This window comes from Cucurbita pepo, chromosome LG07, assembly GCF_002806865.2.
Source record: "Cucurbita pepo subsp. pepo cultivar mu-cu-16 chromosome LG07, ASM280686v2, whole genome shotgun sequence".
Classification (NCBI taxonomy): domain Eukaryota; kingdom Viridiplantae; phylum Streptophyta; class Magnoliopsida; order Cucurbitales; family Cucurbitaceae; genus Cucurbita; species Cucurbita pepo.
The window spans coordinates 1,113,801-1,133,474 of record NC_036644.1 but is presented as its reverse complement, the minus strand read 5'-3'; the positions used below and the strand labels follow the sequence as shown (position 1 = coordinate 1,133,474).

Below are 19,674 nucleotides of genomic sequence, written 5' to 3'. Positions count from 1 at the left end.
GTGATGGGGTGGCAATGGGCGAACAACCACCAAAAGGAATCGTCGAAGTGATCACTCGTGATAGGGTGCCAATGGGCAAACAACCACCAAAAGCAACCATCAAAGTGATCACTTGTGATGGGGTGGCAATGGGCGAACAACCACCAAAAGGAATCATCAAAATGATCACTTGTGATAGGGTGTCAATGGAGAGGGTAATGGTCATGTTGAAAGTGAGGAGAAGAGGAAAAGACGAGAGAGATTTGAGAACGACAATATAAGGGTATTTTAGTCATTTAATTTCTTACAAACTTTAACCGTTCACAATGACCATAAAATGCCAATAAATTACCAACTCTAAACCACATTCCCTTTAAATTCATGAGAGAAACTCTGAACCACATTTCCTTTCTTATAAATACGTCCTCTCGATCAAATTATCACTTCAGAAGTTAATAATTAAAACCCGTAAATTTATTATAGGTGAAATTTTCGACCAAATTAAAAGTCAAATAGTTAAAACCATTAAATTTATTATAATTGGTAAGCAATAATAAAAAAAAAAATATATAAATTGTTTAAGAAATGGTCTCCCTCTACCCTCTTCTTTATTATTATTAATGGAATGGGCTTTTACTATACAAGTGGTCAAAGTAGACAAATGGTCAAACAAAGGGCTCCAGGCTCTGCCCATAGTGAGTTTAATAAAATAAATAAAATAAATAAAATAAATAAATACCTCAACAGAAGATATATTAAACAATTCCAAAATTCATATATATTTATATATTCTTTTTATATTATAATTATCCTGTTTTTCAAAATCCTCACAAAAAATTTACTTTAGGACTGGAAGATCACACTTCCCATCACCCTTTTATTTATTTGTTCTAAACTAAAGCTCCACTTCACAGGCTCTGTTCAATCTCCTCCTCTTTGAACCATTTGAACCGTTATGTTGTGAAGAAGAATTTGCACATGACCCAACTGCTGTACTTTCATTGCTGTTATAGCTTAAGCACCTCACGTTCAATACCCCGCTCGGGCTCTGCGGCCCCTCCGACATCGACCTCGACTCCTCCTCCGTCTTCCCCGACATCTCCTTCACTAACTTAATGCACTTCACTACTCTTTCCTACACAAAAAGAGACGTTCAAATTCATGTATCTATCAGATTATGATCGATGAACAATATGATCCATAAACAACACATTCGATATTACCATGTGGAGTTTCGGCTGAATTNGGGCGGTAAGAAGCCCTATTCAAGCTCATTCTAGCGAACGATCCTTGCCTACTTCCTTTCCAACTACCTTACCTTAGCTCTCGGGAAGGGGGATTGATTGGTTGGATGTGCCTAAATAAGGCAAAACCTTCTAAAAGGCCCAGCATGAGGTATAATCTGAGCATGAATAAATGTGAACTAGTCAGAGTTCATGGATGGAAAGTGAGAAGCCATTCCTTGTATGGATTTGCATTCTAAGGGTCCGCACGGGGCAGGAAGAGAGGGTGAATCCCCAACTCGTTGTAAGGCTTAGTGGATCCGACTATGTAGGGGAAGTCTTACAAGACAGCCTAGAGCGATCAGGATGTATAGGGGACTCGTTAGGGAAAGAGCATCTTCGAAGCAGCATCGAATTCCATTGATTATGGATCACCTTCTTACTTAAACTGAAAGCTCTCAAGGGGAAAGAGTGCCCTCCCGGCTAAGGAGGAATGAACTCAAAGCCCCACTACGAATGTCCACGGGATAAAAAGGGGAACGTATTTATTTATTTTTTTATTTTCATTAGATGTGTTTATGTGACTATTGTGAACCGTACCATCAAGATAACAGTATAATTATTAACTGTTTAAATATTAGAGGTTAAATTAAAAAATATCTCAGTTAAGGAACGTGTAAAATAAATCGAGAATTTATTAGGTAAAGTTTAATTTTCGTGTATGCTTTTTATCACGAAAAAAAAAAATATAAGGACTGATTTGTAATTTAACTAAAAAAAAATTGAAATTGAGGGTTAAAATGGTAATTTGTCCTTTTTATTTTGTTTTTTTTAGATGCAAGACAGCGTATTTATTTATTTATTTATTTAGGCAAAAATATTTTGGAAATCCGTTGTTTTATATTTTAGGAATTACATTAAATAAAAAATAATAATAATACGGTGCGATAAATATTGAAAAGCAGTCTCTTTAGGAAATAACTAAATAAAGCGACACGTCCATTCAGAGAGGAAGTGGGGCCTGGTTATTGTGGTAATTTCGCAAATGAAGCAGGGTTAGAACGGTAATTTAGTGCACACGAAGAGGGTAGCCAAACGTACTGGGATGCTGTCTTTTTCGTCCCCATGCTGACACGTGTACTGTGGCAGAAGCAGAAGGAGCTGCTGTCTGGGAAGGTGGGCCCATTTTTACGCGCCTAAATTTACGAAACTGACACTGATATTTGGTATTTTCTCGTATCAGAATTAATTTATTTTATATTATATATATATATATATAAACAAAAATAACACAGACATATTCCCTAATATACGGATTCCCCTGTAATGAATCCGTTCCTATAATTAAATTTATTATTTTCTTTTAATTCGGATTATTATTATTTTTATTTTTTTTATTTAAAATACTAATTTTTACGTTCTTATAAGCAATATTTTGTTCCTTTCTCCAATTAATACGAGATCTTATGTTAATATTTAAAATTTTAATTAATATAAAAAAAATATTACGAGAATAAAGCGGGACGAAAAAGCTTACATAAAAAATGAATCATATAAAGAGAAAAAATGTTGTGAACAAAAAATGAGTCAAAGTTGTATTCTTCAATTGTTTTAATTTCCCAACATTTATTTAATTTAAGAATCAAATTTATTTAAAAAAATAAAAATAAAAAAGATGTATATTTTATTTTCTTGGTGCTTTGCTTTGCTTTTCACATTGGAGCCTCTCGCCTTTTGGTGCACGCAAATCATTTCATTTTAAAAGTTCATACAAATTTCATTAATTTTAAACATTATTAAATTTAGGTTACCATGTGACCAAAACTTTTTAATAATTTTCAAAATAAAGCTAATTAAATAAAAATATATAGACAAAATTATAATGGTTTAGTGCTAAGCGTACGTTTAATTCTGTTAGGACTCTTCACAATGGTATGATATTATCCACTTTGAGCGTACGCTTGATTCTCTTATATGAACACGACTCTTCACAATGGTATGATATTGTCCACTTTGAGCATAAATTAGCCGATGTGGGAGTCGTAGTCATTTTTTACTATGATTTCGTGGAGGCTAGGCTCAACTCCTTTTCTTTTGGAGTCCCTTGTTCGACATTTGAGGATTTACCCATCTATTGACACGACTAAATTTAGGGCATGACTCTAATACCATGTTAGACGAACACGACTCTCCAAAATGGTATGATATTGTCCATTTTGAGTATAAGCTCTCATAGCTTTGCTTTGGGCTTCCTCAAAAGGTCTCGTACGAATGAAGAGAGTATTTTTTTTATTATAAACACATGATTATTCCCTAAATTAGCCGAGGTGAGACTTTCATCATCCAACAAATTCCACTACCCACGTATTAATGAACTACAAAAAATTATCACCTTTTAAGATATAAGATAAAGACGAGACGAGGAGAAGTATATAGATGTATATTAATTGACCTCGATTTTATATCATTAAATATTTTTGTTCGTTTGACAATATTTACAAAATTTAAAATAAATTATTAAAGAAGCACGGAAAATGAGAATTATATGTTCAAGTAGAACATAAAAAAAAATAACATATAGTTATTTATGTATATACAAACATCTCCTTTTTTTGTACGTCGCTATATTTTTGTGTTTAGCGTTGAAATTATAAATTTGGTATTTTTTTTAATTTTATAAAGTAATAAACAAATCCAAAACATTGGTAATAACATATTTAAATATTATTTTATTAGTAACAACATTAATTTCTTAGGATGCTTGTCCTTGGATTCACCCAAGACCAAGGGCATCCATCCCTACTCATTAAGGGCAACTTTCAAAATTACAACCCTAAAGACACTTTAGAGTATCATTTTCTCTCTCTCTCTCTCCTCCCTTTTTCAAATGCTCTTTTTGTCACCTTTGGAATTTTACCCTCTTTTTTAACCTTTTGCTCTCACACTAGCATGCCCCATATTCTCTTGCTTTTGGAATATAACGCTTTTTGGTCGAATACCTGAGCTTTCTCGTTCTACATACATGTTGAATCGCAAATTTAATCTTTATAATCTCGAAAAAAGTTAGATTATAGTTTATATAATATCATAAATTGTGAGATCCCACGTCGGTTGGAGAGTGAAACGAAACATTCTTTATAAGGATGTGGAAACCACTAGGATAATATTTGTTAGCGGTGAGGTTGGACTGTTACAAATGGTATCAAACCCAGACATTGGGCGGTGTGCTAGCGAGGATACTGGACTCCTAAGGAGAGTGGATTGTGAAATTACATATGAGTTAGAGATGAGAACGAAACATTTCTTATTAAGGGCATGGAAACCTCTCTTTATCAGACATGTTTCAAAACACTGAAGGGAAGCTTAGAAGGGAAAGTCCAAAGAGGACAATATCTACTAGCGATGGGTTTGGATTGTTACAAATGGTATCAGAGTCAGACATCAAGTGGTGTGCTAGCGAGGACACTGGCCCCCAAAGAGGGTGGATTGTGAGATCCCACATAGGTTAAAGAGGAGAACGAAACATTTCTTTTATGGATGTGCAAATCTCTCCCTACCAAACACGTTTCAAAACATTGAGGGGAAGCCTAGAAGGAAAATTTCAAAGAGGACAATATCTGCTAGCGGTGAGCTTGAGCTGTTACAAATGGTATCAAACCCAGACACTGGGCGGTGTGCTAGCAAGGATGCTGGATCTCTAAGGGGAGTGAATTGTGAAATCCCACATCAGTTAGAGATGAGAACGAAACATTTTTTATTAAGGGTGTGGAAACCTCTCCCTATCAGACACGTTTCAAAACATTGAGAGGAAGCCCATAAGGGAAAGTCCAAAGAGGACAGTATCTACTAGCGGTGGGTTTAGACTATTACAAATGGTATCAGAGACAGACACTGAGTGGTGTGCCAGCGAGGATGTTGGATCTCAAGAGGGGTGGATTGTGAGATCCTACGATTAGAGAGGAGAACGAAGCAAATTTTCAACATTTTTCAGAGCAAATTTGTAATTTAACTATAAAAAAACGCTCAATATTAATTATTTTTATGAAAATTTTAAAAAGACCATAAGGGAAAGTCTAGTTATAAAATAGAAGCGACATTTGAGATCCGAGCTTTTGTCATTTATAATTATTTAAAATTTATGTATATTAATTATAATTATTGAGTATTAGGAGGATGGGAAGGCATTATTATATTAAAGGATTTAAATTCCACCATTTGGACACAACCTTGGCCTTGAGATTCACTACTTGAATAAACTAACTCAGTAATGAAGTGTGGGATTAAAAGGATAAACATGGATGATTATGTTAATTAATCCATAAACCAATTTCAAACCAATTCCTCAACATCCGCCCCATCTTCTGTGTTTTTCACATTAAACTTCACCCATTTTATTATATTATTTTTTCTTACTTTTAATAAATATTAAAATTCATTTAATTCTCAGTTATAAATTCATGACCATTCCCAAAATTAGCGAGGTGAGACTTTCATCATTCAACACCTCCCCTCGAATAAAGTATGCCTCCCCTTAATCCAGCCTTGACTTCTTTGGAGTCTTAGCCATTTTTTACTATGCCTTCGAGGAGGCTCGACTCCTTTTTCTTTTGGAGTTCTTTGTTCAACATTTGAGGATTTACCAATCTATTGGCACGACTAAGTTTAGGGCATGACTTTGATACTATGTTAGACGAACACGACTCTCCACAATGGTATGGAGTCGGTGGATTTATGATCATTTATTAGTAAACATTTTAGTAGAGGTGTACATGAATCGAATTGGGTTGGAAAAATCTTTTGGACCGACTCGAGATTTCGAGTTAGCTAGGTTGGTGACCTAACCAACCCGAATAGAGTTCACAACTCAATTTGGGTTGAGTTGGGTTGGATTATCAATTTGTTTTTTTTTTTAATTATTTAAAAAATCATACTTATCCATAATACATGTTATAATAATCAAAACATTCACAAGTCGATATCATTAACATTGGTTATAAATATCAAATATTCTTAATATTAAAAGTAGGGTACGGTTCGATTGTAAACCTATTTTGGAGTTGGTCGGGTTGATCCTGTTGGATGAAAGTCCCACATCGGCTAATTTAGGGAATGATCAAAGGTTTATAATCAAATAATACTATCTCCATTGGTACGAAGCCTTTTGGGGAAGCCCATAACAAAGTCATGAGAGCTTATGCTCAAAGTGGATAATATCATACAATTGTGGAGAGTCGTGTTCATCTAACATGGTATTAGACTCCATGTCGAACAAGGAGTCGAGTCTCGATTAAGGGGACTACTCAAAGTGGACAATACCATACCATTAGAGTCGTTGTGTTGATTTAGGTAATAAAGCAATGGATGCGGCATTAGCTAGGTGGGCAATAAATTATATTATGTAAATTTAAAACATTTATATCAATATTGACTTTTAAAATTTTAAAATTTTGAATTTTTTTCAATTTTCATTCATTAATTTTATTTTTTACTTTCAAGATTTTTATAATTTTCCATCTGACTGTTTTGCCATTATAAATCTGTAAGTTGTAATGTCTAACTGGATGTCACTTGAATTGAATCATAAAGATGTCAATTATAGTTTTATGAATATGATGAAATTTAGAGGGTCCACACAAAATACTTTATGCTAAATTTTATAGTATAGTTTTTTAATTATACTTATAGGGTATATACATAAATATTACCTTATATAATAATATTATTAGATTCGAACTCCCGTGTTATTTGAGAACTTGATATTGTTTTCGATACCTAATTGTCTCAAATTGCTTTTAACACTGATCGTTGTATTCACTCACATGTTTTCTATAAAAAAAAATTAAGAGGGTATCCAACGAAGGATTAATCCAAACCGTACGTACATAACTTTGGAGCTCTTGTCTGTTTTGGTCCGTTACGTATCATTGTCAACTTTACGGTTTTAAAACGCCTCTAGTAGGGAGAAGTTTTCACACCCTTATAAGGAATGTTTCATTCCCCTCTCTAACTGATTTGAGATCTCACAATCCACCTTCCTTGAGGCCCAACATCTTTACACTGCTCGATGTCCAACTCTGATACCATTTGTAACATCCCAAGCCCACCGCTTACAGATATTGTTCGTTTTGGCCTGTTACATATCGCTGTTAGTCTCACGATTTTAAAACGCGTCTACTAGGAAGAGGTTTCCACACCCTTATAAAGAATATTTTGTTTCCCTCTTCAACCGAGGTGAGATCTCATAATCCACCCCCTTTGAGAACCCAACATCCTTACTGTCACACTACTCGGTGTCTAACCCTGATATCATTTCTAACAGTCCAAGCCCACCGCTAGTAGATATTGTCCGCTTTGACCCATTACGTATCGCTATCAGCCTCACAGTTTCAAAACACATCTATTAGGAAAAGACTTCCACACTTTCATAAGAAACATTTCGTTCCCGTCTCCAACCAACATGGGACCTCACAAAAAATTCGTGCAATTTTAAGAAATAGACATTTAGTTAACATTCAATGTTCGGTTTCTTTCACACTTAAGTCTTATGGCTTCGAACAATCAAATCCACAAAAAGACAAACAAAAAGATTGATTATTGAGGTTATAAGTCAAATAATGCGACATGCCCACCTCCATCACTTACTAAAGTGACAACAACGTTTGAAATTTATACTAAAAAAAAATAATGTTCGAAATTTATCCTAAATTATACGACTAATGTTAAATAAAAGTCGATGCTATATTACACATGTTGTCGACTATTTTTTTTTATTCAAATAAAGCCAACCCCTATAGTTTATTTGAATCTCGTACATTAATATTTGTCCAACATCTCGGAATAAACTTTATGTATTTTACATTTTTGTAGGTTACATAATTCATATTGCATCCCGTTCCATTCTTTTAACAAGGTCAAAGATCAATAATTTATAAAATTATTGTAGAAATATAAATACGCTACACACATACTTATTAGTAGCTAGTTCTTATCGACATACATTTTTATTAAAAAAAAAAACATAGTAAATATAATAAATAAAAATTATTCGTAAAAAAAAATTAAATTTTTTTAATATATATACTAATTATTATTATTTTTAATTTGTCATATTTATAATACATAGAATATTAATAGAGATTTAAAAAATAAATAAAGAAATAAAGGCCTCTTGGTATAGAGTAAGCAATTGGATGAATTAATTACGTGGCGGTACATTATTGGTTGGATGTCTAACTGAGCCGCCAGTAATTAATTAATTAATAAAGTAAGACTATGGAGTGAACAGTTAATGTACTAAAAAATGTATTAAATAATTGAGTTGCCGTATTAATTTTGAAATACAAAGGTTAATGTGATGTATAACTCAAAAAGGAAAAAAAGAAAAAAAAATTGGTATATTTATTTATTATTTAGAAAAATAATAAAAGCTACTAAATGATTTTGAATAGTTGTTGAAATATATCAAATAATAAGTTCCCAATAAAATTTCAATAAATATTACAATATGTTAATAATATTCACATCAAATTATTGATGTTTTGTATTATTTTGATTATTTATTTATTTCGTATTGTTTAATAATTAAATTAAAAAATTATTAATTGAGATTATGGGCCGAAAGCCCATTTTAAATGGGCTTTAAGATAAACTTGGGTCCATAAAGTTGAAGAGGGCCCAATGGTGGAGGCATTGGGGGGAAAGAAGAACAGAAAAAAGGCGCGACATGGTCTTCACTCTCTGCTGTGGAGTCGCGGCTCCATTGCTATCGGCCTCTGCCGTTCGAGGTTCTTTTGCCGTTCAGCTTCCGATTATCCAATCTCCTCATCTCCCTAACGGATTCCTATCTTTCTCTCTCTCTGTCGTTTGCGTTTCTCTTGAGGTACTTGTTTTTTGATTCCTTGCCTTTTCTCTTGATTCTTTTCTTCTATGTCTGTTTCTTGCTGTGAATTTGATTTAGTTACTGGTTTGTATGTTTAGATTCTTTGTTTGATCAGTGTTCTTGTTGGTTTACTAATGGAAAACGTATGTCAGGTCGAAGTTTGCCGGTCAAGTACGGGCTGGGAATGTACATTTGATAAAAATGGAAGGGAGTAGTGCCGCGGTGGCTAGCATTGTTGTTTATGTCACTGTTTCTAACAGGTAAGTCTCGCGTTCTTTGTGGTCGGATTAAACTAGATGTTTTTGGTCGCTATATCTTTTGTTTTGTGGTTTCTAGTATCTTATGTAAGGTTGCTTGTCAGTCAATCTAATGATCAGCCAGTCAGGCTCTTTTAGCAGCATTTATTTTGGTTGATGGTAACATAGTGGTATAGTGATCTAATAGTATGGGAGTTGGTGGTATGGTTTCAGTAAACTTGTTATGCCAGTAATGTCTTCACAAGGCGTTTCTGGGTGAAAATTATGTTAGCTACTGATGGAGTGAATGTTGATAGGATATTGTTGATTATGAGGTAGATATACTTAGCGCATTGCACAAATAATGACCAGACCTGGTCAGCTAACGAAGAATTATATCTCGACAGTTGATTGGCTTCTTCTAGTGTCAATAAATGCTTGGCAGAACTGTACTTCGTTTTAGTAGATGTTTTATGTTTCTTTATAGTCATTATCGCTATTTCTGCAGGTAAGAAATTGGCTGAAAGCATTTTCAAGAAAAACTTGCGCTTGTGTTAACATAGTACCTGGTACGTGCATTTTTTCCCGCCTCTGATTGTCATCTTAGGTGATAGAATGCATTTCTCACAGTGTGGAAAAGATAGTATATCAACAATATTTATAATCCACGCTTGGAGAACATTTGATGTTGTCCTATAAGTTCTCTGTTCATATCAATGAAGTTGCTTCTGAACATTGAAAATTTGAAGCTTCCTGGATCTTCCCTGTAATATTCCATTGCTGTTTTTCAGTGAAGGAAACTTATTAGAAAAGTTCAGTTGATCAGATTGGGAAACAAAGTTGTTTTCCTTTTGATCAATTCTCACTTACTAATTGTTTTTTAACATTTCCTAATTGCTAGTACTTATTCTTTGTCAATTCATGTACTTCCGGAATGTTTTTAAAATCTTAGCTAAAATTTGAAAACTAATAAAAATATAGNTTTTTTTTTTTTTTTTTTTTTTTTTTTTTTTTTTTTCTGAAATTTGACTAAAATTTTAGAACTATCTTAAAGAATGAAAAACTAAACAAAGAAGAGAGGCATAACTCATAAGTACCAGAAAACCAAAAAAATAAGATCTTAGTTATCTGTTTCTTGTGGAAATCTGAAGGTGTTATGACGCTTTTCAAGGTGTGGGGGAATCAGGGAGATTTTTTAAAAGCCCTGTTTTGTCCCTTCCAAGGATTTACTTCCATTTTCTTACACAGGGTGCCTGAAGTTCTTGCTTTGCCTATCAATGGTGGCAGGCTCAAGTACCTAGAGTGGATCAGGAGCAGCACGAAGGACTGACTTCCTCTGCTTTAACAAGTTAATTTGATTATATGAAACCCCTCCCTCCCAGCGTTATGTGCAAGTGTGTCAATAAACTCGTCTGTCGTCTTAGTAGTTGAAATATATGTGTTGTCCTCTAAATAAGAATTGAAATTTGGTAACCAGTTAGATATCTTTTGTCCTTCAATCTCTGTGCATTGGGCTTTACTCATTCCCTAAACTTACAGAAAACATGGCTTGGGAAAATTTGTGGGAGAAAAACTGCGGGAATATTGGACTTGATTCGAGGTCAGAAATCTCAACCTCAAAACTTCTCACTGTTTCGCATTTCATAATGATTTCCAAGAAATAATTGTTGGTTGAATTCTTTCCTATATCGTCTTGCAAATAACTCCAATTGGTCAATAATTTTATGAAAAAGTTGAGGCAAAAACTAGTGAAAATGTTTCGCATGTGCTATCTAAGGTTTATAAGATGGGCCATTATACAAAGGTTGAGATTAAATGGTGTTCCATATCTCAAGCTGTGTTTTATTTCTTATTTGTTTTTTGTTTTGAATCCCTGTTCAATACACGTCTTAGTTGAATTTCGACAAGTTTTGATGGCTTTCTTCCATGATTTTCCAAAATTTCTTACATTAAACCCACAGAACTTTTCATTTTCAAACGAAAGAGCATTGTTGTACTTCCGATCATGATTAGCTTTTTCTTCCCTTTTTCTTGATCTGTCGAAATCCATTTGAGCTCTCTATCCAATGGGGACGTCAAAGACTACCCATGAAGGAAATACCCAATTTTCATTGATAATTTTGTTACTTTGGTCATTAACTTTAGCTAGTTCCCATTAGTATTGGGTAATAACTTTTTTCTTTTTGGGACAGTTCCATCATAACTATTCACAAAAAGCATTCACAAAAAGAAATCTCTTGCGATGCTAAACTTCGATATACTTGAAAGTATCATTTAAGAAAACAAAAACTTGTTTTTAAAAGGAAGCAAAAAGATGATCTAATTCGTTTAATATTTTAAATTATGTCACGATAACTTGAAACTCAACTAAACTTAACCAAGAACATCAAGAAGGGAAAGTGAAAACTAGGATGCAACAGGAGTTTGATTTTGACTTGCAACTCTAAGTAGCGAATCTTACACTTCACGCCTAATTGGCGACCAAGTAAAGATATAGAAAAAAAACAGACCAAAAAGATTCTTAAAAAAGTTTGTGGTTTTGGACCTTTTTGTTTATGTAAAGCTAAAGAAACCCAACCCTGAATTTCACATTCAAATGTAAGTAATCTCTTCTTCCCCAAACTTAACACATTATCCTCAACTTCCCAGAAATAAGACATTACTTTTGTTAGATATAGAGGTTGGCTTATCTATCAACCAGTAGGTCGAGGGCTGTCAACATGCCGCCACTGGGTGTGCAACTCTCCATTGCAGAACATCAGGTACGTCCATCCCTCCCTCTTTCTCTCTTTATGTCCTCTCATTTTTGTTAGGAATCACGGATATCCACAATGGTATGATATTGTCCACTTTGAGTATAAACCCACTTTATTTTTTTTTTTCCGAGACCTTATACTAATAGAGATGTATTCATTACTTATAAACCTATTATCATTTCCTTAATTAGTCAATGTGAGACTACCTCCCAACAATTAACACTTTTGATGTCAAAACCGAGAAATGTGCAGGTGACAATGGACAATGGCATAGTCCAAGTCACGTTGTCAAACCCAGATGGCATAGTGACCGGAATTCGATACAATGGAGTTGACAACTTGCTCGAAGTTCTCAATGACGAATCTAACAGAGGGTATATTATGAACGAAAAACTTGCTTCATATAAGTCAGTAGGTGTTCCTATTGGCTTGTTAATTTGACCAATGCTTCGTTGATTAAAAAATATATGCAACCTAAGGACATGTTCCATGCATGCAGGTACTGGGACCTCGTGTGGAACCCATCAGCCTCTGCAACTGGATCGTTTGATGTGTATGTATTCTGCTTTTTTGCTCACCAACTTGCATTTCTTGCTGATCTTCTGGCCTGCAGTTCTTTGGTTGTATATTTTGAGTTTGCCAAATTTGCTTTGTAGGATAAAGGCTACAGATTTTGAGGTTATAGTGGAAAATGAAGACCAAGTGGAGCTCTCCTTTACGAGAAAATGGGATCTGTCTCTCGAGGGAAAGCTTGTGCCGTTAGAGATTGATAAAAGGTTGAGATTGATTCAGATCTTGATTATTAAATTGCAAACTTCTTTCTGATGAATGGATTTGAAGCTATGTAGGTTTATAATGCTTCGGGGTTCGTCTGGATTCTATTCGTATGCTATTTACCAACACTTGAAAGAATGGCCTGGTTTCAACCTTGGTGAAACCAGACTCGCCTTCAAACTCAGAAAAGACAGGTACGAAATTCTCAATAATATTCCACTGAATGTTTACTTTAAAGCATTCTTGTGGACTTTATAGTTATTCTGGACAATCTTTTGTAGGTTCCATTATATGGCCATGGCAGACAACAGACAGAGATCCATGCCACTTCCAGATGACCGGTCACCACCGAGAGGCCGAGCTCTGGCCTATCCAGAGGCTGTCCTGCTCGTCGACCCCATCGAATCCGAGCTTCAGGGAGAGGTCCATTATCGAATCTATTCTAATTAAATTTTATTTTTGTTAGGAACCACGAACCTGCACCGTGATATGAGATTATCCACTTTGAGCATAAGCTCTTACAACTTTGCGATTGGTTTCCCCAAAAGTCTTCGTACGAATGAAGATGTATTCTTTTTTTTATAAATCTATAATCATCCTCTCTAAATTAGCCAATGGGACTCCCTCCCGACGATCACAAAACCCAAACAGCCTAAATTTAACTTAATACCTTCTCTTACTTAGCTTGGAAGAACGAAATTTTATTAGACTAATGGGAAAAACCAGAGTCGTGGAAACGTAAATGTGTTCTGATTCTTCTTCTCATGGTTGTGTACTGTAAAGGTGGATGACAAGTATCAGTATTCATGCGATAACAAAGATAGCGGCGTCCATGGATGGATATCCACCGACCCGCCAATCGGGTTCTGGCTAATCACCCCCAGCAATGAGTGCCGTTCCGGTGGACCCGTTAAACAGAACCTGACTTCGCACGTCGGCCCGACCACTCTTGCTGTAAGCGATTTTTCTTGTTGCCTCCATTCATGACTTTAATGTTTGTGCGCATCAGAAGCCAGAGACTAAGCCAAAAACGACCGTATGGAATCAGGTTTTTATTAGCGCCCATTACACGGGAGAGGATCTGGTGCCGAAAATCGGAGCCGGCGAGGCGTGGAAGAAAGTCTTCGGTCCTGTGTTTATCTATCTCAACTCCACTTACGATTCTAGCGACGCACTTCAGCTCTGGGAAGATGGCAAATCACAGGTTTTCTCTTTTAACTCTTCATTTTCCTTGAAAATTGTTAGGAGAGGAAAGGAGTCGTGGATCAGTAAGAAATACTATCTCATTGTTTATTAGAAAACCATAACAAATTAGACAGTGTATTTGTGGTTGTCCATCGTGCCTATGTAGTCCATAAAAAATTACATAGATTTTAATTAGTTTAAAGAGCCAATTTGTATTTAAAACTAAATTATCGTTCAATCAAAGACTAATTTCTTCCCTACAACAAGGCATCGATTGAAGTCCAAAGTTGGCCATACAGCTTCCCTGCTTCGGAGGATTTTCCAAAGTCAAACCAACGGGGTAATATCAGTGGCAGACTATTAGTCAAAGATAGGTACACATTTTCCATTGAATTTTATTATGAAATTTAATTTGAGAAATAAAAATATTCTTGAAATATATTTTGTTGGTAGTATATTTTATTTTTAGGAATGGATTGATATATAAGTTAGTTGGTAGCTTGTATCCTTACATGTAGGTAGCTTGCTTGTATAGTTGTATATTATTTAAATGTTGGGAACATTAATAAATATCTTATTTTCGATTCTATTTATATTTCTCGTTTTTAACATATTTTTGTTGAATTTTTAGTTCTTAATCCAAAAATTGATTAGTTAAAGTAAATGACATGATCTAGCTACGTTAGTGAAGACTACATTCCAGCAAACGGTGCGTTTGTTGGCTTAGCTCCACCAGGAGACGTAGGTTCATGGCAAAGAGAGAGCAAGGTAGACATTCATATTTTGAAAGAAAATATGAACAATATATATTAAATTCATCGTTTAAATATTATCAGGGTTACCAATTTTGGAGCAGAGCAGATGAAGATGGATACTTTCTCATCGACCACGTAAGGCCTGGCGACTACAATTTATATGCATGGGTCCCCGGTTTTATTGGAGATTATCGTTACGATTCTATCATCAACATTACAGAAGGTTCTTATTTTCTTACTATGATTCAACAATCAATTTGATTCCAATTAATGTTAGAGATTGTAGAGGATTTCCATGATTGCGGGTTTATAAATAAAGAATAGATCTCCATTAGTATGGTTTTTTTTGTTGAGAAAATCCAGAGTAAAACTATGAGAGCTTACGCTCAAAGTAAACAATATTATACTATTATGAAGATCCGTGATTCTTAATAATTAATTATATACGTGCTGAGAATATAGGTAGTCAGATAGACGTCGATGAGATAATATACGAGCCTCCAAGAGCAGGGGCGACACTGTGGGAAATTGGAGTCCCGGATCGCTCAGCAGCAGAGTTCTATGTTCCAGATCCAAATCCCAACTACGTCAATAAGCTCTATCTTAACCATCCCGATAAGTAAATCAATCTTCTTGCCATAATTATTCATTAATCCCTTCGATTGATTCTCAAAGTTGATAGTTGATTTATCAGGTTTCGCCAGTATGGTCTGTGGGAAAGGTACAGCGAATTGTATCCCGATGCAGACTTGGTGTATACCGTCGGCGTCAGTGATTATACCAAGGACTGGTTCTTCGCTCAGGTTACCAGGTGTGCTTCTTCTTTCTCATCAAACTCGTCTGGTCCCGAAAAATAATTAAATTACACTAAATGTTGTCTTTTCTAACTCTAGAAAATCAAATTTTGAGATTGATAAATTGTAACTGCCCTAGCCCACTACTAATAGATATTGTCTTTTATGGGTATGCTAGGGAGAGGTTTACACACCCACCCATTATAAAGAATGTTTCGTTCTCCTCCCTAACCGATGTGGGATCTCACAATCCACCTCCCCACCTCCCTTCAGAACCCAGCGTCCTCGCTGGCCTTCGTTCTCTTCTCTAATCGATGTGGAACCCCCAATCCACCCCCATTCGGGGCTCAATGTCATTACTTGCACACCGTCTCGTGTCTACACCCAATCCACCCCCTTCAAGGTCCAACGTCCTTGCTGGCACACCGTCTTGTGTCCACCTCTCTTCGGGGTTCAGCCTCCCCAATGGCACATTGTCCGGTGTCCTTTCGGGATTCAATCTCTTCGCTGGCACATCGCCCGGTGTCCTTGCTTTAATACCATTTGTAACGGTCCAAGCCCACCACTAGCCGATATCTTTTTTGAATTTTTCCTTTTGAAATTCTTCTCAAAGTTTTTAAAATGCGTTTGCAAGCCCCCCTTATAATGTGGATCTCACGTAAATGAGGATTGAAAATGAGCTTGTTGCAGTCGTTGTCTTCTAAAAACTGAGTCGTTTCACGAAGTCCAAATCAACGATATCATGAACATTTAACAATATGAGAGAACAAGTCGTTTAGAGTATCAGATTTAAGCTGGAAGCAGGCGGCTATATATGAAACCAAATTGAGCAGTGAAAGATCAACCAAAGTTGTATCTAATTATATGTATTAACGTATATTAACCACTGCCAAGAAGAAGAAGAGAATACAAACAGCTTCTGTTGATCTACAGGAAGACAGAAAACGGAACATTCAAGGGAACAACATGGCAGGTGAAGTTCGAGCTGGACAACGTGGACAGCCAAGCAACTTACCAGCTTCGGGTCGCACTGGCCTCCGCTTCTCTCGCGGAATTGCAGGTTTACAAATTTAAAATTTGTTCAACTTTTGCAGAGTTTCCAACCATTAATTACTGAGACGAAAGTTTGATGTTTTGAAGGTTGGAGTAAATGACCCGAAAGCAAAGCCGGTGTTCTCAAGTGGGCTAATCGGAAGGGACAATTCAATCGCCAGACACGGCATTCACGGCCTGTACTGGCTCTACAACGTGAATATTCCGGGAAACCGGCTGGTCTCCGGCGACAACACCATCTTCTTCACGCAGCCGAGAAGCACCAGCCCTTTCCAAGCCATTATGTACGACTATATTCGTCTGGAAGCTCCTCCACCTCCGTCCTCCGCCCATGGTTTGTTATAATATTCCCTTCTCATAATACTCTGCTCCTTTATTGCCCCATCAGCATGCTCTGTTTTTTCTTTCTTCTTTATTCACTATTTTTAGATTCATTCCCTCTTCGAAAGCAATTATGAACTATGAAATCCCATTTGCGAAAGGTATAATATTTGTAAAAGTTTTTGTTGGGAAGCTAACCTCCATTTAGTTGTTAAATCAAGTTGTTAAATCAGGTAGGGAGAATGGATGAGAAATGAATGGAAAAATATCAGAAACCACTCAATCCTACCGCATAAGCTAATGTCCTACCGCATAAGCTCTCGTAACTTTCCTAATTAACTTTCCTAATTAATGTATCAAGTAGACTTTCCTAATTAAGACTTTCCTGAAATTCTCTTCAAGATTTTTAAGATCAGATCTTAGGAAAGGTTTCCATATCTTGATAAGGTAGACTTTCCTAATTATCGTATTAGACAGATTTTCCTAAAATCCTAGAATTCTCTTCAAGGTTTTTAAGATGTCAGGAAAAGGTTTCGGGTGGGATATCACATATCACATTTGGTTTCTCTAAAAGGAAAAGGTTTCGGGTGGGATATCACATATCACATTTGGTTTCTCTAAAAGGCGTTTGTTAGAGACGCAAAGGAGACCATCAATTGGATGAATATAGATTGATCCAATGATTCAAATCCTAGCAACGTAACAAAGACAATCAATTAAATCCAAGGTGTTTATTGATCCAATGATTCAAATCCAATATAACACATAAGAAACGTATTCGATTCTTTTGAATGAATAGATTCAATCGCAACTTCGAATATAGAATTCAAACATATCAAATAGGTCATATACATAAAATCATAGAACTATTTATACAAAATTTACAAAAATTAGAAAAATGGTAAGAAGAAATGGTTACAAGGGGAAGGGCTAAACTTCTGATGATTCATTCTAAAATATTATGGGCGCTAATTAAGTTCCCTTCTTGGCGTTCTCTGCGGCCTCAGTAGCTTCAACCTGCATTTTAGCCATCTTCAAATCTGCTTCCGCCGCTTCCTTCTCGCTCCTCGCCGCCATCTTCTTCCCCTGCCAAACTTCATTTTCCGTCAACACAGTTTCGAGAAGAGTTCAAACAATCCTAATTCAAAAAAGTAACAGAACTAACTAACTAACCCAGCCAACCAAAAAAGCTTTCACATAACGCACTGCCTCTTGAGAAGACGCATAAACGGCCGTGCACCCCTTCTTAACGCGATCCATCACCGACGCTTCTTCCTTCGAGCCAGAAAACCTCCCTGCTCCCTCGTCTTGCGGCGGCGGCGGCGGTGTTGAAGCTCTTATCTCGTCCATGGTTTATCCACGCATGGAATGGGGCTATGGTTACATTTTATGAGCAGGGACAGAGCCAACGCATTTGGTACGTGGTTACTCCTCAGCCCGCCCACGTTTGTTTGGGCTATACAATAGTGTTACAAGAAAGCGAGAAGGTGTTATACGGCATTCTAATATATTAAAATAATCACTTTTTAATATACTTTTTATTATTATTATTATTATTATTTTGCTTTCAAATATGTCTAACTATTTATTTATAATTCAATTAATACTGTTTTTAGAGAATACAAAGAAAGACTAAACTATATAAAATATCTATAGAATATGAGTTTTATTTCAATAACATTGTTCGAGAAAGTCCCACGTCCGTCAATTTAGGGAATGATCATGAGTTTATACTCAATGAATACTATTTCCATCCGCTAATTTACGGAATGATCATGGGTTTATAATCAATGAATACTATTTTCATCTGCTATTTTAGGGAATGATCATGGGTTTATAATCCATGAATACTATTTCCCTTCGCTAATTTAGGGAATGATCATGGGTTTATAATCAATGAATACTTCCATGGTAGGAGGCATTTTGGGAATTCCAAAGCAAACCCGCCATGAGACCTTATATTCAAAGTGGACAATATCATACTAGAGTTGTGTTCGTCTGACAAACATCTCTAAAATTTAATAAAATTTAAAAATAATCCAAATATTTTTAAAAAATAAATAAATTGTTTAACATTTGAAAGATCGCAGTAACAATTGATCTAACAAGTTGCAAAGCCCAAAATCCACAAATCACAAACATCTCTAACAGTCTATACTCGCCGTTAGTAGCTATTGTATGCTTTGACCCGTTACGTATCATCGTCAACCTCATGGTTTTAAAACACCTTTATTAAGAAGAGGTTTTCACATTCTTATAAAAAAAGTTTTATTCTTCTCTCCACCTAACATGGGACCTCACGTTAAATTATTTTAAATCACTATTAATGCTTAAATCTAAAAATCACTTACGACATTGTGATATTCAAAATTTAGTGCAACTTATTTATAGTTTGAATTAATTATGAGATATATGATATTCATAATCATTTAATATTTGAATAATATATTAGTTACCGACGACTATATCTGAAATATTACACAATATTCATAATCATTTAATATTTGAAGGATATATTAGTTACCGACTATGTCTTAAATATTATATGATATTCATAATCATTTAATATTTGAAGGATATATTAGTTAAGAAATATATCTTAAATATTTGTAATCAGTTAAATTTGAATAGAAATATATTTTATTTTATCCTCAAAATTTAGTAATATATTTTATTTTATTTTCAAGATTTAATTAGTTTATATTTTTATCTTATATCT

At 35.2% G+C, this 19,674-nt stretch overlaps 2 protein-coding genes across 7 annotated transcripts; one reads left to right on the top strand and one right to left on the bottom strand.

Moving 5' to 3' along the window:
* The first annotated feature begins 8,941 nt into the window (after positions 1–8,941).
* On the top strand, positions 8,942–17,148 carry LOC111798222 (probable rhamnogalacturonate lyase B). 6 transcript variants are annotated; one of them, XM_023681241.1, is made up of 20 exons: positions 8,951–9,081; positions 9,234–9,341; positions 9,826–9,886; positions 10,566–10,665; positions 10,857–10,917; positions 11,990–12,079; positions 12,326–12,447; positions 12,573–12,626; positions 12,730–12,849; positions 12,922–13,041; positions 13,129–13,270; positions 13,631–13,801; positions 13,896–14,051; positions 14,300–14,406; positions 14,710–14,800; positions 14,869–15,010; positions 15,250–15,406; positions 15,482–15,598; positions 16,515–16,641; positions 16,722–17,148. In XM_023681241.1, exons 6-20 carry the CDS (start codon positions 12,038–12,040, stop codon positions 16,977–16,979), a joined length of 1,926 nt encoding a protein of 641 aa, XP_023537009.1. In that variant the 5' UTR covers positions 8,951–9,081; positions 9,234–9,341; positions 9,826–9,886; positions 10,566–10,665; positions 10,857–10,917; positions 11,990–12,037; the 3' UTR covers positions 16,980–17,148. The 6 variants fall into 6 exon arrangements, with proteins under 6 accessions (XP_023537008.1, XP_023537007.1, XP_023537009.1 ...); XM_023681240.1 differs by having other exon boundaries at positions 8,942–9,081; positions 10,566–10,917; positions 11,996–12,079; XM_023681239.1 differs by having other exon boundaries at positions 8,942–9,081; positions 10,566–10,917; positions 11,967–12,079.
* A 609-nt stretch (positions 17,149–17,757) lies between these two features.
* LOC111798221 lies at positions 17,758–18,364 on the bottom strand. The gene is made up of 2 exons (XM_023681237.1): positions 18,129–18,364; positions 17,758–18,041 (listed from the first exon to the last, which is right to left on the bottom strand). The coding sequence occupies exons 1-2, from the start codon at positions 18,303–18,305 to the stop codon at positions 17,928–17,930; spliced, it is 291 nt and encodes a 96-aa protein (XP_023537005.1). The 5' UTR covers positions 18,306–18,364; the 3' UTR covers positions 17,758–17,927.
* Between the last annotated feature and the right edge of the window lie 1,310 nt (positions 18,365–19,674).